The 21,463-nt window shown below is 44.9% G+C and overlaps 2 protein-coding genes across 2 annotated transcripts in view; one reads left to right on the top strand and one right to left on the bottom strand.

Annotated features, from left to right (window-relative positions):
• Positions 1 to 7,693, bottom strand: part of ZNF594 (zinc finger protein 594) — a 9,664-nt gene extending 1,971 nt beyond the window's left edge. Inside the window, 3 exon segments of the mRNA XM_026456325.2 lie at positions 1 to 2; positions 5 to 2,119; positions 7,637 to 7,693. The exon segment at positions 1 to 2 is cut by the window's left edge and continues 516 nt beyond it. Coding sequence (XP_026312110.2) covers positions 1 to 2; positions 5 to 2,078 — 2,076 coding nt within the window. The 5' untranslated portion in view covers positions 2,079 to 2,119; positions 7,637 to 7,693.
• Positions 1 to 21,463, top strand: part of LOC111521372 — a 35,402-nt gene that overhangs the window by 6,435 nt on the left and 7,504 nt on the right. The gene's annotated exons all lie outside the window — the stretch shown is intronic.

The following is a 21,463-nucleotide window of genomic DNA, read 5'->3' on the forward strand; positions in this document are numbered from 1 at the left end:
CTTGTATGAGTTACCTGATGTCTGATGAGGTCTGAGCTGCCCTGGAAGGTCCTACCACACTGATTACACCAATAAGCTTTCTCTTCCTGGTGAATTCTCTGCTCTTCCGTAAGCTCTTCATCCTTGCTGAAGGTTTTCTCACATTCTTCAAATTTGTCTCCAGCATGCAGCCTCTGATGTTTGAGGAAACCTGTGTGCCACATGAAGAGTTTCCCGCACTCCTTACATTCATAAGGTTTCTCGCCACTATGAATTCTCTGATGTTGAATAAGGAGGGAATGTCGCCTGAAGGCATTCCCACATTCATTGCACTGATAGGGCTTCTCTCCAGTATGGATTTTCTGGTGTGTAGCAAGGTGTGACCTCTGGCTGAAGGATTTCCCACATTTACTACATTCATAGGGTTTCTCTCCAGTGTGAATACGATGGTGTTTAATAAGATCTGAGCTACCCCTAAAAGATTTCCCACATTTGGTGCATACATAAGGTTTTTCTCCACTGTGAATTCTATGATGTCTCAGAAGGTCTGAGCTCTGATTGAAAGTTTTTCCACATTCTTTACATTCGTACGGTTTCTCTCTTGTATGAGTTACCTGATGTCTGATGAGGTCTGAGCTGCCCTGGAAAGCCCTACCACACTGATTACACAAATAAGCTTTCTCTTCCTTGTGAATTCTCTGCTCTTCCGTAAGCTCCTCATCCTGGCTGAAGGTTTTCTCACATTCAAGTTTCTCTCCAACATGCAATCTCTGATGTTTGAGGAAAGCAGTGTGCCAAATGAAGAGTTTCCCACATTCCTTACATTCATAGGGTTTGTCACCATTGTGAATTCTCCAATGTTGAATAAGGAGGGAAGGCCGTCTGAAGGCTTTCCCACATTCATTGCACTGATAGGGCTTCTCTCCAGTATGGATTTTCTGGTGTGTAACAAGGTGTGACCGCTGGCTGAAGGCTTTCCCAAATTCACTACATTCATAGGGTTTCTCTCCAGTATGAATACGATGGTGTCTAATAAGATCTGAGATGCCCCTAAAAGATTTCCCACATTTGCAACATACACAAGGTTTTTCTCCACTGTGAATTCTATGATGTCTCAGAAGGTCTGAGCTCTGATTGAAAGTTTTCCCACATTCTTTACATTCATACGGTTTCTCTCCTGTATGAGTTACCTGATGTCTGATGAGGTCTGAGCTGCCCTGGAAATTCCTACCACACTGATTACACCAATAAGCTTTCTCTTCCTGGTGAATTCTCTGCTCTTCCGTAAGCTCCTCATCCTTGCTGAAGGTTTTCTCACATTCTTCAAGTTTGTCTCCAGCATGCAGTCTCTGATGTTTGAGGAAAGCTGTGCACCCACTGATGGTCTTCCCATGTTTGTGACATTCATAGGCTTTCTCTCCACTGTGGAGTCTCTGGTGTAAGATAAGATTTGAGCTTCCCTTAAAAGCCTTCCCACACTCTTTGCACTCATAGGGATTCCCACCACTGTGAATTTGATTATGTCTCACCAGATTAGAGCTCTGATTGAAGTCTATTCCATGTTCATGACATATATAAGGTTTCTTTCCTGTATTAATTCTCTGATGTATAAGATTTGAACTTTGATTAGAGTCTTTCCCACATTCATTACACACATATGGTTTATTTCCTGTATGAATTCTCTGATGTATGATCAGGTTTGAACTCCTGTTGAAGGTTTTTCCACATTCCTTACATTCATAGGTCTTATTTATATTATGAATTTTCTGATGTTCAGTTAATCCTGACTTACGTTTGAAGTTTTGGCCACTAACCTCATATCTATGGGAGCTTTCTCCTGCAGAAAGTATTTTTTCTCCTTCATTACATCCATGGCCAATCTTTCCCACAATGGCTTTCTTGGGGATAATACGCATTTCCCTGATACTTCTCTTTTGGGAAGGGAGATGTCTCACTGCATCCTTTAAAGGGCTTACCCAGTGCTTCAACAATCTGTCCTCAGAATTACTGGTTTCAACTAACTCACATTCCTGGGTGATCTGTCTTTGGAGTTTTTTAGATGCAGCCCTTGCTGACTTCTTTTCTTCAGAAATTTCCATCTTTGATTTTCATTCCTTCATCTTATTCCTGTTTTCAGAATCTGAAATGATAAGTAGATCATTCTATGATTCCTAAAATACAAATATCACCTCTTCACTATGCTGGGCAGTCTCAGAGGGAGGAACAAAGAACTCAGACCTTTCCCTGCCAAAGCTGAGATGTGGACTTCACTAGAGACACTGTGGCTATCACAGGAACCTGTGCTACCACATACTCTGTTGGTAAAGAAACCTGCCAGGGTGCAGGCTGGAGCTGGGCTGTGGGAGTGGCCTAAAGGGTGGTGAATTAATTCACTGGGGGAGGAGGGCAATCTGGAGTTGGTCCACAGGAAGTGGCCTGTTGGATGGGGGAGGAACTTGCTAGATGGTGTGGCTGGGCCTGAACTGGTTCACAGGAAGCAGCCCACTAGGGTAAGTGCCACCAGGCCTTCCACAAGTTGATCTGCTAGCAGCCACATCAGTAAATAATTAAAATAAACAAATAAAAATAGAACAGCACACTGGTACCAGGAAAATAAGTTAGTTTCTCTTCCTATGGCCATGCATTGTCCCTCCAGCATCCTCTGTTGACAAAGTCTAAATCTTGTACCAACTGGCAAAGGAAAAATGTTTACAGAATCCAGCTTTGTAACACAAGCAAAGATAGTGGATTTGGAGTTGAGACGCAATAAATTAATAACCAGCATACTGCTCGTTCCTCCCAATATACCATGATAGTTACGCAAATCTGTACTATGCCTCAGAATAAAAATAATTGGCTGTCATTTCAATAGAAATCAATTCTCTTTTTCTCAGACTTCACATTTTTCTTTCTGATATTCTGATGAAATTGCCTCCTTTTGTATGGCAATTTTATTTCTTCTGAAATTACAAGATAGATGAGCTTATTGCTTTTGAGTGTCCATGTTATCAAATCCCTGACCTTCCCCAGTGGATTAGTTCATTTTCATGCGGCTGATACTGGAGAGAAAAAGAGGTTTAATTGGACTTACAGTTCCACATGGCTGGGAAGGCCTCAGAATTGTGGGAGGTGAAAGGCACATCTTACATGGCGGTGGCAAGAGAAAATGAGGAAGATGCAAAAGCAGAAACCGATGATGAAACCATCAGATCTCATGAGACTTATTCACTACCATAAGAATAGGGGAAAACTGCCCCCATGATTCAAATTCTCTCTCCCCATATCCCTCCCACAAAATGTGGGATTCATGGGAGTACAATTCAAGATGAGATTTGAGTGGGGACACAGAGCCAAACCACATCATTCTGCCCCGGCCCCTCCAAATCTTATGTCCTCACATTTCAAAATCAATCATGCCTATCACATCGCGGGAAGGGAAAGACCTAATGGTCCCCTGGCCTGACACCCGTGAAGGGTCTGTGACTGAGGAGGATTAGTGTAAGAGGAAAGAAGGCCTCTGGGCAGTTGAGATAGAGAAAGGCATCTGTCTCCTGCCTGTCCCTGGGCAGTGGAACCTTTGGTGTAAAACCCGATTGTATGTTCTATTTACTGATAGGAGAAAACTGCTTTAGGGCTGAAGGTGGGACTTGCTAGTGGCAATGCTGCTCTTTATGCACTAAAAAGGTTTATGGAGATGTTTGCATATGCATATCAAGGCACAGCACTTTTCCTTAAACTTATTCATGTCACAGAGATCTTTATTCATATGTCTTTCTGCTGACCTTCTCCCTACTATGATCCTTTTGTCCTGCCACTTCCCCTTGTCTGAGATGGTAAAGATAATGATTGATAAATAATGAGGGAACTCAGAGACCAGCGCCGGTGCAGGTCCTCTGTATGCTGAGCGCCGGTCCCCTGGGCCCACTTTTTCTTTCTCTATACTTTGTCTCTGTGTCTCATTTCTTTTCTCAAGTCTCTTGTTCCACCTAACGAGAAATGCCCACAGGTGTAGAGGGGCAGGCCACCCCTTCAACAACTCTCTATGAAGTTCCAAACTTTCCCACATTTTCCTGTCTTCTTCTGAGCCCCCCCATACTGTTCCAGCCTTTGCCTGTTATGCAGCTCCAAAATTGCTTCCATATTTGGGTGTCTTTTCAGCAGCACCTCTGGTACCAATTTACTATATTAGTCTGTTTTCACGCTGCTGATGAAGACATACCCGAGACTGGGAAAGAGGTTTAATTGAACTTACAGTTCTACATGGCTCGAGAGGCCTCAGAATTATGGCAGGAGGCAAAAGGCACTTCTTACATGGTGGTGGCAAGAGAAAATGAGGAAGATGCAAAAACAGAAACCAATGATCAAACCATCAGGTCTCATGAGACTTGTTCACTACCACGAAAACAGTATGGGGGAAACCATCCCCATGATTCATATTATCTCCCACAACATGTGGGAATTACGGAAGTACAATTCAAGATGAGATTTGGGTGGAGACACAGAGCCAAACCATATCAGTCAGTCACAAAAACACATTTCTGAGCTCCTTGGGAGCGTGGTCCTGCTCATAGGGACTATAGTCATTAATCTTCTTGCAGTGAATGAGCAGCAACATGGCACAGTGATTAAGAGCATGGACTGAAGGGCAAACTGCCTGAGTTTGAAACCTGGCACCACCACTTAATGATGGTGAGACCTCAGGCAAATCACGGAGCTCTCAGTGCCCTAGCTTCCTCATCTATAAAATGGACTTAACAATAGTATTTACCTCATAGACTTGTTATGAGAATCAAACATATATAAATATACATAAAACATTTAGAACAGTGTTTTGCATATAGAAAGCACTATGTGTCAGCTGCTGTTATTACTATTATTATTAATATTTACCCTTTAAATATTAAGTAATATGTCCCTAGAACAAAAATAGGCTGGATTTCTTTCTTTCTTTTTTTTTTTTTTTTAGAGATATGGTCTCACCATGTTACCCAGGCTGGTCTCACACTCCTGGGGTCAGGCAATCATCCTGCCTTGGACTCCCAAAATGCTGGGATTGTGAGTGTGAGTCACTGCACCTGGCCTTGGATTTCATTTAAATACCATACCCTCTCCTGCAACTGAAAGACAGTGGGCTTACTGCTATTGGGTGTCCATATTATCAAATCCTCAACCTTTATTATTGGAAAGAATTGGCTTTGTCATAATTTTCCCTTAAAGAGTATAGTGGTTTTTTTCTTTTGGTTTGAGATGTATATATATATATATATATATATATATATATATATACACACACACATATTTCAAAATTCAGAAGCAGATTACTATTTAAAAGATGGTAGATTAAAGGCTGCCCAATTTTTTTTTTTTTTTAACAAAAAACTTGTGATCTGAAGGGCTTTTATTGTGTCATACTGAACTCTTGAAAGCCAAAAGCTGAAGGAAGGTGTGCCTCTAGATTTGATGAGGTGTTTGTGGCAGCAAATCTGTATGAAGGCTTTGAAGTGCCTGGGCTGAATTTCCTCTGCTTGTTCCCATAGTACTTTTTAATAAAGAGCCTGCTTCATTCATTATTGAGTAGTAATTGTTAAGATAAATTTGTAGGATGTATGCTTAAAATAAAAAAATATGTATCTTCAAGGAAGAATAAAGGAAAGAAAGGAACATGAGTAACAGATTAAAAACATACATCCATGAAGCCGGGCGCGGTGGCTCACGCCTGTAATCCCAGCACTTTGGGAGGCCAAGGCGGGCGGATCACGAGGTCAGGAGATCGAGACCATCATGGCTAGCACAGTGAAACCCTGTCTCAACTAAAAACACAAAAAATTAGCGGGGCGCGGTGGCGGGAGCCTGTAGTCCCAGCTACTCAGGAGGCTGAGGCAGGAGAATGGCGTGAACCCGGGAGGCAGAGCTTATAGTGAGCTGAGATCACACCACTGCACTCCAGCCTGGGTGAAAGAGCGAGACTGTGTCTCAAAAAAAAAAGAAAGAAAAGAAACATCCATCCATGAGGAATACAAGGAAATTAATAGGAAACATTCAGCAGAGAGTTCTCCATTATCTCAAAGAAATTTTAGACAAAATAACTCTTTAAATAAAAGCCTAAAGAAGAGATATAAGGGTTTAAAACAGATTACACATTTAAAAATTTGACATTTTTAATTAAAAAAAAAAACATCGGCCGGGCGCGGTGGCTCAAGCCTGTAATCCCAGCACTTTGGGAGGTCGAGACGGGCGGATCACGAGGTCAGGAGATCGAGACCATCCTGGCTAACCCGGTGAAACCCCATCTCTACTAAAAAATACAAAAAACTAGCCGGGCGAGGTGGCGGGCGCCTGTAGTCCCAGCTACTCTGGAGGCTGAGGCAGGAGAATGGCGGGAACCCGGGAGACGGAGCTTGCAGTGAGCTGAGATCTGGCCACTGCACTCCAGCCTGGGCGACAGAGCAAGACTCTGTCTCAAAAAAAAAAAAAAAAAAAAATAGAGTCATGTAGCCAAAAAAAAAAAAAAGAAAGAAAGAAAAAGGAAAAAATAATAGCAGTGGGGCTGCCCAGGCTGGTCTTGAACTCCTGGTTTCAAGCGATCCTCCCACCTTGGCCTCCCAAAGTGCTGGAATTATAGGTGTGAGCCACTGTGCCAGGCCATTCTTTTTTTTACGTTTTTTTTTTTTTTTTTTTTTGAGATAGGGTCTCACTCTGTCACCCAGGCTGGAGTGCAGTGCAGTCGTGCAATCATGGTTCACTGCAGTCTTGACCTCTCAGGCTGAGATGATTCTCCCACCTCAGCCTCCCAAGTAGCTGGGATTACAGGCATGCTGCAGCACACATGCCAAATTTTTTGTAGAGATGGGGCTTGCCATGTTGCCCGGGGTGTTCTGGAACTCCTGGCCTCAAGGGATCCTCCTGCCTCGGCCTCCCAAAGTGCTAGGATTACAGGCGTGAGCCAGTGCGCCCAGCTTCTTTTGTTTTTTTCATACATGCTGTCATTCTGTCACCCAGGCTGGAGTGCAGTGGTGCAATCATAGCTCACTGCAACCTCAAACTCCTGGGCTCAAGCAATTCTCCCACTTCAGCCTGACACCATAGGCACACCACCATATCCAGCTAGTTTAAAACAATTTTTTGTAGAGAGAAGGTCTCACTATGTTGCCCAGGCTGGTCTCAAACTGCTGCCTCAAGCGATCCTTCAGCCTCCCAAAGTGCTAAGATTACAGACAGGAGCCACCATGCCTGGCCAAAAACAAAATAGATGAGAAAGCAATAAAAAGAAGTGAGAAGTGATTTGACAAAGCTGAGGAAATAAATGGAAGGGCAAATGAAAAGCATTATGTAGATGAAATTCACATAAGGAACAACGAAAATAATCACGACAAGATCACAATGAAGCCTGGAGAAATAATAAAAAATGAAATGAATACAAATGTGATTACAGAGAAAACCAGTAACTAAAGAAAGATAATCAAATAAATATAATTAGTGTTCCTAAAGAAAAGAGCAAACAGGCCGGACGCAGTGGCTCACGCCTGTAATCCCAGCGCTTTGGGAGGCTGAGGCAGGCGGATCACCAGAGGTCAGGAGTTCGAGACCAGCCTGACCAACATGGAGAAATCCCGTGTCTACTAAAACCACAAAATTAGCTGGGCATGGTGGCATGTACCTGTAGTCCCAGCTACTCGGGAGGCTGAGGCAGGAGAATCGCTTGAACCCGGGAGGCGGAGGTTGTGGTGAGCCGTGATCGCGCCATTACACTCCAGCTTGGGCAACAAGAGCAAAACTCCATCTGAAAACAAAAAAAAGAACATTAAAAAAAAAAAAAATATATATATATATATAAAACAGAGAAAAATGTTGCTGAAATAAACACTTAAATCTATTGGAAAGGTAAATTGTAGCTCATAAAAAGTAGAAGAGTCAAAACTGAGACATGTCCTTTTGAAGTAATTAAATTTCAGGAATAAATGAGCAAATGGGCATCTAGGCAGAAAAGGAAGTAATGTGCAAGACAGAATTTCAGGTTGACTTTGCCCTTCCACAGTTATACTCCATACCAGAATTAGTAATGCCCATATAATTCCAAGGAGAAACAAAGTGTGAGCCGATAATTTTTTTACCCAGTAAAGTGTTCTCTTGCATTAAAAGCAATAGGCAAACATTTCCAGTTATGTAAAAACTTAGGGAGTATGACAGTTATAAGCCCTTTTTGAAAATAACTATTGCAAAGAGATATAGCCAATAAAGAAGTGAATTAAGATGAACCCTCAGGAATTAAGAGAGCATTGTAAAAGAATGGTCTAATGAAAAAAAAAGTTTTCCCTCTGCTCTTACACCACAGTCAATCAACACAGAAGACTTGTTTAACCAAATGTTTATTTTAATTATTTTTAGTTTTAGGGATGAGGGTCTTGCTGTCACCCAGGCTGGAGTGCAGTGGTGCCATCATAGTTCACTGCAGCCTTGAACTCTGGCCTCAAACCATCCTCCTGCCTCAGCCTCCTGAATCGTTGGGATAACAGGCAAGAGCTGAAACTGCCTTTGCAAAATTATAATTGAGGACATTATGACAGTGAAAGAAAGCAGACCTAACTAACCCATCTTCTGACCTCTAAACTGTCTTTGTTCATTCCTGGTATGAACAAAGGCATAGGTCAAACCAGCCCTGGGAAGGAATTTAGTTTATAGATTAAATGCTGAAACAAAATTGATAATAGCCCTTTCCTGAAAAACTCCTTCTTGCCTGGGGACCAGTCTGCCTTTGTAGGACTAACAAATTAGCTACAAGATTAGAAATTACAATTAGGGGCCATACAGCCTCTATAAGAGTTTGAACCTCCCCAAATTGCCCCTGGGAGTAACATCACTGTTGCAAAACCTAAGATCAGTGCTTGAGATGTTTTGTGGACCCTGCATTCCAGTGCAGCAAATGACACCACCCAGACCGATAACCTGGATGAACCAGTTCTGCAATCCCACCTGGGAGCATAAGTCAGAAAGTAGAACTCACTTCACCCCTCGATGAGTTCATCTTTAACCCAACCAATCAGCACTTCCCACTTTCCGAGCCCATATGCCAAATTATCCTCAAAAACTCTGATCTACAAATGCTCCGAGAGACTGTTTAATAGTAAAACTCCCGTCTCCTGCATAGCCAACTCTGCATGAATTACTCTTCCTCCGTTGCAATTCCCCTTTCTTGATAAATTCCCATGTCTTGATAAATTGGCTCTGTCTAGGCAGTGGGCAAGGTGATCCCACTGGGCGGTTACAGAGCCACGATACCCTCTGACCAGATATTTTGGGGTTTTCCCACACACACCAAGCAAGCAATAAATTCTGCAGCAACAACAGCTAGGTGTTCTCTAATTCAGTTCAATTCGGACACTGTCTAGCTGGAGATGGCGTCAGATCCCACAGGTTGAGGACTCAATTCACCAGACTGCACCGCACTTCTGATGCCCATCGCAAGTCCCAGGTTGTTTTACCTGTGCTTCTGACCGACCAGCTATAAATCAGGGATCCCAAGCTCCCTTATTGGGTTAAATTATTTGCTAGAGTGGCAAACTCTGCCACTGAACTCAGGGAAACATGTACTTATATTTACCAGTTCATTATAAAGGATATTACAAAGGACACAGATGAAGAGATGCATCAGGCAAGCCAAATGGGAGGGGGAGCAGAGATTCCATGCCCTCTCTGGGCACACCACTGTCCAGGAACCTCTATGTGTTCAGCTATCTGGAAGCTCTCCAAACTCCATCCTTTGGGGCTTTAATGGAGGCTTCATTAAGTAGGCATAATTGATTTAAAAAAAAAAAAAAGTCCAGGCACGGTTGCTCAGGCCTGTAATCCCAGCACTTTGGGAGGCTAAAGGGGGTGGACACATGGTCGGGAGATCGAGACCAGCCTGACCAACATGGTGAAACCCTGTCTCTACTAAAAATACAAAAATTAGCCGGGCGTGGTGGCAGGCACCTATAACCCCAGCTACTCGGGAGGCTGAGGCAGGAGAATCGCTTGAACCCGGGAGGCGGAGGTTGCGGTGAGCCGAGATTGCACCACTGCACTCCAGCCTGGTGACAGAGCAAGACTCTGTCTCAAGAAAAAAAGTAAGTTGGCCATTAATTCAAATAAAAACAAAGAGCATGAGCCAAGAAAATGTGTCTACACTCAAAGCTGGCCCAGGGGCCACCATTTCTTAACTTAGGAAATACCACTATTTCATGCCCAGTTCTTAGCACCTTGTAACTATGTGAATCCTTTTTAATTCACATTCATGGGCATGCATTAGGTGAAGCTAAACAGAGTCTATGCCTAGAGGAAGACTCACACACGAAACAAGGTAGTAAGAGCCTATGAATTAGATTACAAATTAGATGCTAAAAGCGCTGTAGTAGCAATCCGGGAAGGCTTCCCAAACAACATGACTTTTGAAGCTTGTGGGGAAAAGAAAGATCGGACTGTTACTGTGTCTGTGCAGAAATAAGTAGACATAGAGACTCCATTTTGTTCTGTACTAAGAAAAATTCTTCTGCCTTGAGATGCTGTTTATCTGTAACCCTACCCCCAACCCTGTGCTTGCAGAGACATGTGCTGTGTTTACTCAAGGTTTAATGGATTTAGTGCTATGCAGGATGTGCTTTGTTAAACAAGTGCTTGAAGGCAGTATGCTTGTTAAAAGTCATCACCATTCTCTAATCTCAAGTATCCAGGGACACAAACACTGCAGAAGGCCGCAGGGACCTCTGCCTAGGAAAGCCAGGTATTGTCCAAGGTTTCTCTCCATGTGATAGTCTGAAATACGGCCTCGTGGGAAGGGAAAGACCAGACTGTCCCCCAGCCTGTAAAGGGTCTGTGCTGAGGAGGATTAATAAAAGAGGAAGGCCTCTTTGCAGTTGAGATAGAGGAAGACATCTGTCTCCTGCTCCTCCCTGGACAATGGATTGTATGTTCTATTTACTGAGATAGGAAAAAACTGCCTTAGGTCTGGAGGTGAGACATGCTAGCAGCAGTGCTGCTCTTTAATGCACAGAAATGTTTGTGGAGATGTTTGTATACATGCACATCAAGGCACAGCACCTTTCATTAAACTTATTTATGACACAGAGATCTTTGTTCACGTTTTCCTGCTGACCCTCTCCGCACGATTACCCTATTGACCTGCCACATCCCCCTCTCTGAGATGGTAAAAATAATGATCAATAAATACTGAGGGAACTCAAAGACCAGTGCACTGGTCTGTCCTCCGTATGCTGAGCGCCAGTCCCCTAGGCCTACTTTTCTTTCTCTATACTTTGTCTGTGTGTCTGTTTCTTTTCTCGTCTCTCCTTCCACCTTACGAGAAACGCCCACAGGTGTGGAGGGGCAGGCCACCCCTTCAAAGCTGCTCCTAAAAGGAATGTAGACCCTTACAGAGAGACCAGCCCACCTAAATCCCTCCCTTGTCTGAACTCTTAACAGTCCTAATATTTTAGACTGAGTAGTAGAACATACCTGAACCATACAGTTCATTCCTGTAGCTTAGTTTAGTCTCCCCGCGGGGTCACTCGTGGGATGCAGAAACCAGATTTGGTTACAGATACAAATATACCTGGCACAGCTTTGGGTGAGGAATAATCAATTTATGCCCGATGGTGGATTCTGGGCCTCAGGAAGATGCCTTAGCGGTACCCACAGGAGGGAACTGGAATAGGCAAGAGTAGCCGGACAGGGCCGGGGGCGGAGCACGTGGAGACCAAGAAGCCTACTGAGAGCAAGAACGCCCAGCCATGCGCACCTGGAGCCTACATCCTCCTGAGGTCCCCCAGGCCTCTCTGCATAGGCATATGAGTTCTGCTCCACTCCTAGCTTGCCGGAGGACGCAGGCGCCGCGGCCCCCAACTCTGTGAATGCAGGGGAGTCTCACCTCCGGGCCACTCCCAGCCTCCCGCTCGGTAGGGGTCCCCTCCACGGCCGCCATCACTGAGTTGGGGCTCCTAACGGCACCATCTTGGGACCCCGCGTCTGGGCCACGCGAGAACTTCGGTGCGCTCCCCGGGACTGCGGTCTCCCAGTCAGCGCCCAGCCGACCCCCGTCTGCTCCAGCTAATCCGTGCGCGCTCCCCTGGCCGCCTCCCGCCGGATCAGGTGTCTCCTCTGTGCAGACTCCACCAGGACGCCAGTCGGCGCTGGCGTAACTCGCTCAGCCCAGCGAAGTCTGACTTCCGGAGGGCCAGCTGCGCGCTAGCAGGTTACCAAGGTTACCACCCAGACGCGGAGTCCTCAGCTGGTCCTAGACACGCCTACGGGGTGGGTGACCCCTCCAAGTAACTACGTTTTTGTTCTTCCCTTTTGTTTTGTTTTGTTTTTGAGATGGAGTCTGGCTCTTCGCCCAGGCTGGAGTGCAATGATGAGATCTCAGCTCACTGCAACCTCCATCTGCCAGGTTCAAGCGATTCTCCTGCCTCGGCCTCCCCAGTAGCTGGGATTACAGGCGCCCACCACTACGCCCTGCTAATTTTTGTATTTTTAGTAGAGACGGGGTTTCGCCATGTTGGCCAGGCTGGTGTCGAACTCTTGTTCTGCCTGTTCTGTTTTTCATCTTTTGTTTTTGTTCCTGCATGCGTTTGTGGTCTCATTCATTGATGACTTATATTTGCAATGCCTTGTCAAAGGTTAGGCGATACAGAGCCCAACAAAGACTGCATAATGTTTAAAAGTGTAGGTTCTGAAGTGAGAAAGACACTCAGTCAGAATTCTTGCCCCACCACTTAGGGGCTATGTGACTTTGAACTAGTTACCTATTAATAGCTTTTTCACGCCTCCGCTGCTTCGTTTGTAAAGTGAGGTAAATAATAGGACCGACCTCACTGACATATGTATGTGAAGTTTGCATGTGGCAAAGGCCAGATACATATTAGTTATTACTATGGAGATGATGTTGGTTCCCATCGCATAGGATCGTGGTTAGGGTTATATATGTATGTAAAGATGTAAGATGTCCAACGCCAAGCCTTTCCCACACAAAAATGTCAGTACACTAATCACTTTGGCTTCTCCTATCTCTCTGTCCCAAACTTTCGGTTGCTCGAATTATGCACGTTTCACTCTTGAATTTGTAAATGCAGCTACTACTATTTGTTCCTTAATTTGCAGAACTACATTTGAGATAGTATTTCATAGACTGTGTTAAATTTTCATTGAAATACTGAGCCATGTCTCAAATGGACTTCAGTTACAGTTGCTTTTACAGTTCGTTTTGCTTTACCTCTCTTAGTAAGAGTGCACTAATAGAAGTTATTCTTTGGAATTTAGAAATGGGTTTTGAAGGTCGGGCACGGTGGCTCACACCTGTAATCCCAGCACTTTGGGAGGCCTAGGAGGGTGTATCTCAGGAGTTCAAGACCAGCCTGGCCAGCATGGTGAAACCCCCCCTCTCTACTAAAAATACAAAAAAAAACCAACTAGGAATGATGGCGGGTGCCTGCAGTCCCAGCTACTCGGGAGGCTGAGGCAGGAAAATTGCTTGAATCCAGGAGGCAGAGGTTGCAGTGAGCCGAAATCCAAGCACTCCACTCCAGCCTGGGCAACAGAGCAAGACACCATCTCAAAAAAATGTAAACAATAGACTGTTGTATGCCCTCTGCTCCTAGAGGCCCAGCCTCTGTGGCCCTGTGACCTACAAGTACTGGGAGATCCACAGCTAAGACGCCGGGATCCCCTGGGAGCCAAAAATGAGTTAGAACTCTTAAGTGGGAGTTGAACAATGAAAACACATGGACAGAGGGCAGGGAGCATCACATACCAGGGCCTTTCCGGGGGGTGGGGGACTGGGGGAGGGATAGCATTAGGAGAAATACCTAATGTAAATGACGAGTTGATGGGTGCAGCAAACCACCATGGCACATGTATACCTATGTAATAAACCTGCACGTTGTGCACATGTACCCTAGAACTTAAAGTGTAATAAATAAATAAAATAAAATAAATGGGTTTTTAAAAAATCGTGCAGGTTGGGTGAGGTGGCTCATGCCTGTAATCCTAGCACTTTGGGAGGCTGAGGCGGGTGGATCACTTGAGGTCAGGAGTTCAAGACCAGCCTGGCCGACATGGTGAAACTCCGTCTCTACTAAAAAATACAAAAAAAAAAAAAAAAAAAAGCCGGGCGTGGCAGCACGCGCCTGTAGTCCCAGCTACTCGGAAGGCTGAGGCAGGAGAATGGCTTGAACCTGGGAGGCACAGCTTGCAGTGAGCCGAGATCGCGCCACTGCACTCCAGCCTGGGCGACAGAGCGAGACTCCTCTAGTGAGCTAGATGGCACCACTGAGATGGCACCACTGCACTCCAGCCTGGACAATAGAGCAAGACTCTGTCTCAAAAAAAAAAAAAAAAGGGTGCCCGGCGTGGTGTCTCACGCCTGTAATCCCAGCACTTTGGGAGGCCGAGGCGAGTGGATCACGAGGTCAGTAGATTGAGACCATCCTGGCTAATGCGGTGAAACCCTGTGTCTACTAAAAATACAAAAAAATTAGCCAGGCGTGGTGGCGGGCGCCTGTAGTCCCAGCTGCTCGGGAGGCTGAGGCAGGAGAATGGCTTGAACCCGGGAGGCACAGCTTGCAGTGAGCCGAGATCGCGCCACTGCACTCCAGCCTGGGCGACAGAGCGAGACTCCTCTCAAAAAAAAAAAAAAGAAATGGTGCAGATTGTGAAAGTATTAAAATGGAAAATATTTGTAGCATACATGATAGGAAAAGGGATAACATGCATGACTTAAAAGAGTTCCACATGACTTCAAGTTCCCTGAGAGAGCCTTGGGTTTTGCTCAGCATTCGTTGTATTACCAGTGTCTGGCACAGAACCACCACTCCATACATATTTGCAGAATGGATAAATTACATAATGAATCCATGCCACTGACAGGGGTAGCATGTGAACTCTAAAGGAGATCGAAAAGAAGAGCTATTCTTTTTTTTTTTTTTTTTTTGAGACGGAATCTCGCTCTGTCTCCCAGGCTGGAGTGCAGTGGTGCGATCTCGGCTCACTGCAAGCTCCGTCTCCCGGGTTCACGCCGTTCTCCTGCCTCAGCCTCCCTAGTAGCTGGGACTACAGGCTCCCGCCACCTTGCTCGGCTAGTTTTTTTGTATTTTTTAGTAGAGACGGGGTTTCACCGTGTTAGCCAGGATGGTCTCGATCTCCTGACCTCGTGATCCGCCCGTCTCGGCCTCCCAAAGTGCTGAGATTACAGGCTTGAGCCACCGCGCCCGGCTTGTGTGAACTTCTTAATGCACCACTAGGTGGCAGTGATTCGCAGCCCGTGGCTGTATTAAACAGACCTTTTTTTTTTTGGGACGAAGTCTTGCTCTTGTTGCCCAGGCTGGATGGAGTGCAATGGCCCGATCTTGGATCACCACAACCTCCACCTACTGGGTTCAGCGATTCTCCTGCCTCAGCCTCCCACGTAGGTGGGATTACAGATATGGGTCACCATGCCAAGCTAATTTTTGTATTTTTAGTAGAGATGGGGTTTCTCCATGTTGGTCAGGCTGGTCTCAAACTCATGACCTCAGGTGATCCGCCTGCCTCGGCCTCCCAACGTGCTGGGATTATAGGTGTGAGCCACCGTGCCCAGCCTAAAGAGACATCTTAAATATGCCTTTATTTTTGGACAATAAAAAAAATAAGCTTCCCATTATGCAAGAGTCCTTTGGCCTTTGTGTATTCCTACCCTGTGAACAAAGAGTCTAAAAGTGTGAAAAGATGTCCATGAGGTAGAGTTAAATTAAAATAGCAGGTTGCAGAACGATATTTGTACCTCCTCACTTTCTTCTTTTCTGCCTCTCTCCCTTCCTTCTCTACTTCCACAAAAGTTGACTGAGTACCTGTTGGGTGCTAACATGTGCTAAGTTACTGGAAATGCAATGGTGAGCAAAGCAACACCAGTGTAGTCCTTGTGGATCTTATGGTCCCTTATTGATGGACAGATAGGTTGGTTCCACCTTCTCGTTATAACGAATAATACTGCAAAGAACATTTTATACGTGCACTTGAGTTTCTCTAGGGCAATGGTTCTCAAAGAGTGGTCTGGCCCATGAGACCAAAACAATTTTCATAATAATATTAAGGTGTTATTTGGCCTTTTTCATGCTCACTCTTCTCATGAATGTTCAGTGGACCTTTCCGTGAGGCTACATGACATACGATATTGCAACAAATTGACAGCAGAAGCAGATATGAGAATCCAGATGTTTTCTTTCTTTTTTTTTTTTGAGACGGAGTCTCGCTCTGTCGCCCAAGCTGGAGTGCAATGGCCGGATCTCAGCTCACTGCAAGCTCCACCTCCCGGGTTTACACCATTCTCCTGCCTCAGCCTCCCGAGTAGCTGGGACTACAGGCGCCCGCCAGTTCGCCCGGCTAGTTTTTTGTATTTTTTAGTAGAGACGGGGTTTCACCGTGTTAGGCAGGATGGTCTCGATCTCCTGACCTTGTGATCCGCCCGTCTCGGCCTCCCAAAGTGCTGGGAGTACAGGCTTGAGCCACCGCGCCCGGCCGAGAATACAGATGTTTTCTATTAAGCCAGATATGAGATTTGAAAAAAAAAAAATGTAACATACAGTGAGAAAAATGACACTTTTCTCACTAATTTTTTTGTTTGGGAAAATATAGTTATTTTATTATTTTTTTGAGACAGGGTCTCACTCTGTTGCCCAGGCTGGAGTGCAGTGGCATCATCATAGCTCACCACAGCCTCAAACTCTTGGGCTCAAGTGATCCTCGTGACTTAGCCTCCCAAGTAGCTGGGACTGCAGATGCTCACCACTATGCCTGGCTAACGTTTTTATTTTTAGTTTTTGTAGAGATTCAGTCTTGCTGTGTTGCCCAGGCTGGCCTCTAACTCCTGGGCTCAAGCAAACCACCCACCTCAACCTCCCAAGTAGGTGGATCTACAAGTTCTCGCCACTTAGCCTGGCTCTCCATCATTTTTAAGTGCAATGGAGACCTGGTACCAAATGGTTTGAGACCCACTGTTCTAGGTCAAGGGTCCCCATTGCCCAAGCCTGGACCAGTACAGTCTGTGGCCTGTTAGGAACCAGGCTGCACAGCAGGAAGTAAGTGGAGGGCAAGCGAGCGTTAACTGCCTGAGCCTGTTAGATCAGGGGCGGTAGTAGATTCTCATAGGAGCACAAACCCTATTGTGAACTGCACACGTGAGGACTCTGGGTTGCATGCCTTTTAATAGAATGTAGTGGCTGATGATCTAAAGTGGAGCAGTTTCATACCAAAACCATTCCCCCCTTTCCTCTCAACCCGTCCCTGGTGCCAAAAAGGTTGGGAACTGCTGTTCTAGGGTGTATCTATCCCGAAGTGGAGTTGCTGTGCTTTACGGTGTCCACAATTTCAGTTTTACTAGGTTTTGCCAAATTGCTCTCCAAAGTGGCTAAAGCTAATATTGTATTGTATTGTATTTATTTTGAGATTGTGTCTTGCTCTGTTGCCAGGCTGGAGTGCAGTGGCATGATCTCGGCTCACTGCAACCTCTGCCTCCTGGGTTCAAGTGATTCCCCTGCCTCAACTTCCTGAGAAGCTGGAATTACAGATGCACAACCACCACGCCCGGCTAATTTTTTTGTGTTTTAGTACAGATGGGGTTTCACCATGTTGGCCAGGCTGGTTTCAAACTCCTCACCTCGTGATCCACCCGCCTTGGCCTCCCAAAGTGCTGGGATCATAGGTGTGAGCCTCTGCGCCTGGCTTTTTTTTTTTTTTTTTAGAAGGAGTCTCACTCCGTCACCCAGGCTGGAGTGCAGTGGTACAATCTTGGCTCACTGCAACTTCCACCTGCCAGGTTCAAGCAGTTCTGTGGTCTCAGCCTCCTGAGTAGGTAGGATTATAGGCACGTACCACCACACCTATTTTTTTATATATTTAGTAGAGAGATGGGGTTTCATCATGTTGGCCAGGCTAGTCTCAAACTCCTGACCTCAAGCCATCCAGCCTCTCGAAGTGCTGGGATTACAGGCTTGAGCCGCTTCACCGGGCCAAAAGCTAATCTTAAAAAACAAAAAACAAACAAAAGAACCCCCAAAATACCAGGCCGGGTGTGGTGGCTCACACCTGTAATCCCAGCACTTTGGGAGGCCGAGGTGGGTGGATCATGAGGTCAGGAGTTCAAGACCAGACTAACCAATATGGTGATGCCCCATCTCTACTAAAAATACAAAAATTAGCTGGGCATGGTGGTGCGCGCCTGTAGTCCCAGCTACTCAGGAGACTGAGGCAGGAGAATCACTTGAATCCAGGAGGCGGAGGTTGCAGTGAGCTGAGATCGTGCCACTGCACTCTAGCCTGAGCGACAGAGTAGGACTCTGTCTCAAAAAAAAAAAAAAAAAAACCCAACCAAACAAACTGGCAAAGGAGGGCAAATCACTTGAGCCCAGGAATTTGAGACCAGTCTGGGCAACATGGCAAAACCCCATCTCTACAGAAAATTTTAAAAAATTAGTTGGAAGCCTTTATTAAGGGAAAAAAAAAAAAATTAACTAGGCATGGTGGTCCGTGCCTGTGGTCCCAGTTACTTGGAAGCTGAGGTGGGAGGATGGCTTTAGCCTGGGAGGCAGAGGTCAGAGGTTGCAGTTAGCTGAGATTGTGCCACTGCACTCCCACCTGGGTGACAGAGTAAGACCCTGTCTCAAAAAAAAAAAAAATAAAAAAAAAGAAATGTATATATCTTTGATTTTTTTTGTTTTTTTCCCCCAAATCTCAAATTGTAAACAACTGTGGAATTATTAAAGTAGGCTAGCAAAAGAAAAAAAAATAAAGTAGGCTAGTGATACAATATAATAGTGAGTTGGTGTATGAAATGTTCATTATCTTTTCTAAACAATACTGTGAAAAGCAGGGTCATATTTATCTGAAATATTCTCAAAGGAAGTTTCTCTTGGTCACTGAGAATAGCTTTGTACAGTATCAACATTACATGTATCGGAAAATTTATTTTTATTTGGTGGCTCATGGGTAGTAAAAGCGTACAAGTTATGCAAATAACCCTTTTTTAACATCAGGGGAATTTCATTATTCTTAAATACTACCTTCTGCAATTTTTGTTAAAACCATGTTCCACTAACACCTAATTTGTAAAAAAAATAAATAAATACAGAGGGATCTAATGTGAAAACAACTTAAAAGCTGTTAGTTCACTTTGTAAATGAGAGTTTATTTTAACCAATTTAGGGCTTTTTAAAATTATTCACAGAATATTTACTTGTTCAAGTGTAGCTGATCTAAAACTTTAATGGCATTAAATTTTGGCAATGAAATATGTTGATCAGGCCGGGCGCAGTGGCTCACGCCTGTAATCCTAACACTTTGGGAGGCTGAGACAGGTGGATCACCTGAGGTCAGGAGTTCGAGAGCAGCCTGACCAACATGGCAAAACCTAATCTCTACTAAAAATACAAAAATTAGCTGGATGTGGTGGTGGGCGCCTATAATCTCAGCTAGAAAAAAAGAAGTATGTTGATCAATATGAGAGGTTGAGTTTTACAGTTGAAGGGGCAAGGTGCAGCAATATTAATTGGCTGTTTCTGACAGTAGTTTGGCACATAGTTATATGTACTCTCTGCTCTAGTAAAATGAAATGCGACCACAGTCAACGGTTACCTATTTATGCCGGAAGGTGTTTGGCAACCAACTGTTAATTTAAGAGAGATTCCATTCTGCCACTTAGCCACGGCAGAGTACATCCATGTGCACTCAGGGAAAGCAGATGGAATAGGTTATAAACAGAAGCACACTCCAATTCAGGAGACATGTCCACACAGAAATAGTACTATGATGCAACATACATCACAAAAACAAATGGAAATTTTGTTTGTTTGTTTTTGAGATGGAGTTTCACTCTTTCGCCAGGCTGGAGTGCAGTGGCACAATCTCAGCTTACTGCAACCTTCGCCTCCCAGGTTCAAGCGATTCTCCTGCTTCAGCCTCCCTAGTAGCTGGGACTACAGGTGTGTGCCACCACACCCAGCTAATTTTTGTATTTTTAGTAGAGACGCGGTTTCATCATCTTGGCCAGGATGGTCTCAATCTCCTGACCTCGTGATCCACCCGCCTCAGCCTCCCAAAGTACTGGGATTACAGCTGTGAGCCATGCCACCTGGCAAGAAATAGTTTTTTTTGTTTGTTTCTTTTTTGAGACAGAGTCTTGCTCAGTCACCCAGGCTGGAGTGCAGTGGCGCAATCTCAGCTCACTGCAAGCTCCACCTCCCGGGTTCACGCCATTCTCCTGCCTCAGCCTCCTGAGTAGCTGAGACTACAGGCGCCCACCACCACGCCTGGCAAATATTTGTATTTTTTTTTTTAGTAGAGACAGGGTTTCACCATGTTAGCCAGGATGGTCTCGATCTCCTGACCTCGTGATTCGCCCCCCCTTGGCCTCCCAAAGTGCTGGAATTACAGGCGTGAGTCACCGTGCCCAGCCGTTTTTTTTTTTTTTTTTTTAATCTGTCTTTAGGGGATACCTAGCAATTAGTGGGGTTAAATGAGGGAACTGTCGTCCCAGCAGAAGAGATGGTCCACTGTATTCATTTGTCATAATAACCAGACTCCTGGAGTTACTGGGTTCTAAAGTTGTTGATACAGCATGAGTAGGTTTGGATGTGGAGTTCTGTATGGAGGGTCCTTTCAACCGGAAGATAAACCAGAATTGTTGGTCTTAGCCTTTTGGATTACTGACTTTATAAGAATCTCTTTAAAAAGTCAAAACTGAGGCCGGGCGCGGTGGCTCAAGCCTGTAATCCCAGCAGTTTGGGAGGCCAAGGCAGGTGGATCGCTTGAGGTCAGGAGCTCAATACAAGCCTGGCCAACGTGGTGAAACCCTGTCTCTACTAAAATACAACAATTAGCCAGGTGTGGTGGTACATGCCTGTAATCCCAGCTACTCGGGAGACTGAGGCAGGAGAATCGCTTGAACCTGGGAGGCGGAGGTTGCCGTGAGCCGAGATGGAGCCACTACACTCTCAGCCTGGGTGACAGAATGAGACTCGGTTTCACACACACACAAAAAAGCCTGTATTGTTGTAAATAGATTGCGAAGGGTGATTCTCCTGAGAGTTCAGAAGAAGAGGAGAGCTGCAGAGAAAGCCTCAGTTTTCTTAGAGATTACCTAACAGGTTGTAACAGAAGGCTAGTAGAAGTATGGATGTTAAAGGCCATTCTGATGAGGTCTCAGATGGAAATGAAGAACATATTATTGGAAACTGGCGGAAAAATGATCCTGATTATCTGGCAAAGAATGTGGCTGAATTGTGTGTCCTAGTGTTTTATGGAAGGTAGAAATTCTGAGTGATGAAATAGAATATTTGGTGGAAAAAAATACCTGAGTAAAGCGTTCAGGGTGTGGAATAACTTCTCCTGAATGCCTATAGTAAAATGCTAGCAGAGAGAAACCAATTAAAGATACCCTTTCTCCCTTCCTTCCTTCCTTTCTTTTTTTTTTTTTTTTTTTTTTTTTTTT

This window comes from Piliocolobus tephrosceles, chromosome 16 (assembly GCF_002776525.5).
Source record: "Piliocolobus tephrosceles isolate RC106 chromosome 16, ASM277652v3, whole genome shotgun sequence".
NCBI classification, from domain to species: domain Eukaryota; kingdom Metazoa; phylum Chordata; class Mammalia; order Primates; family Cercopithecidae; genus Piliocolobus; species Piliocolobus tephrosceles.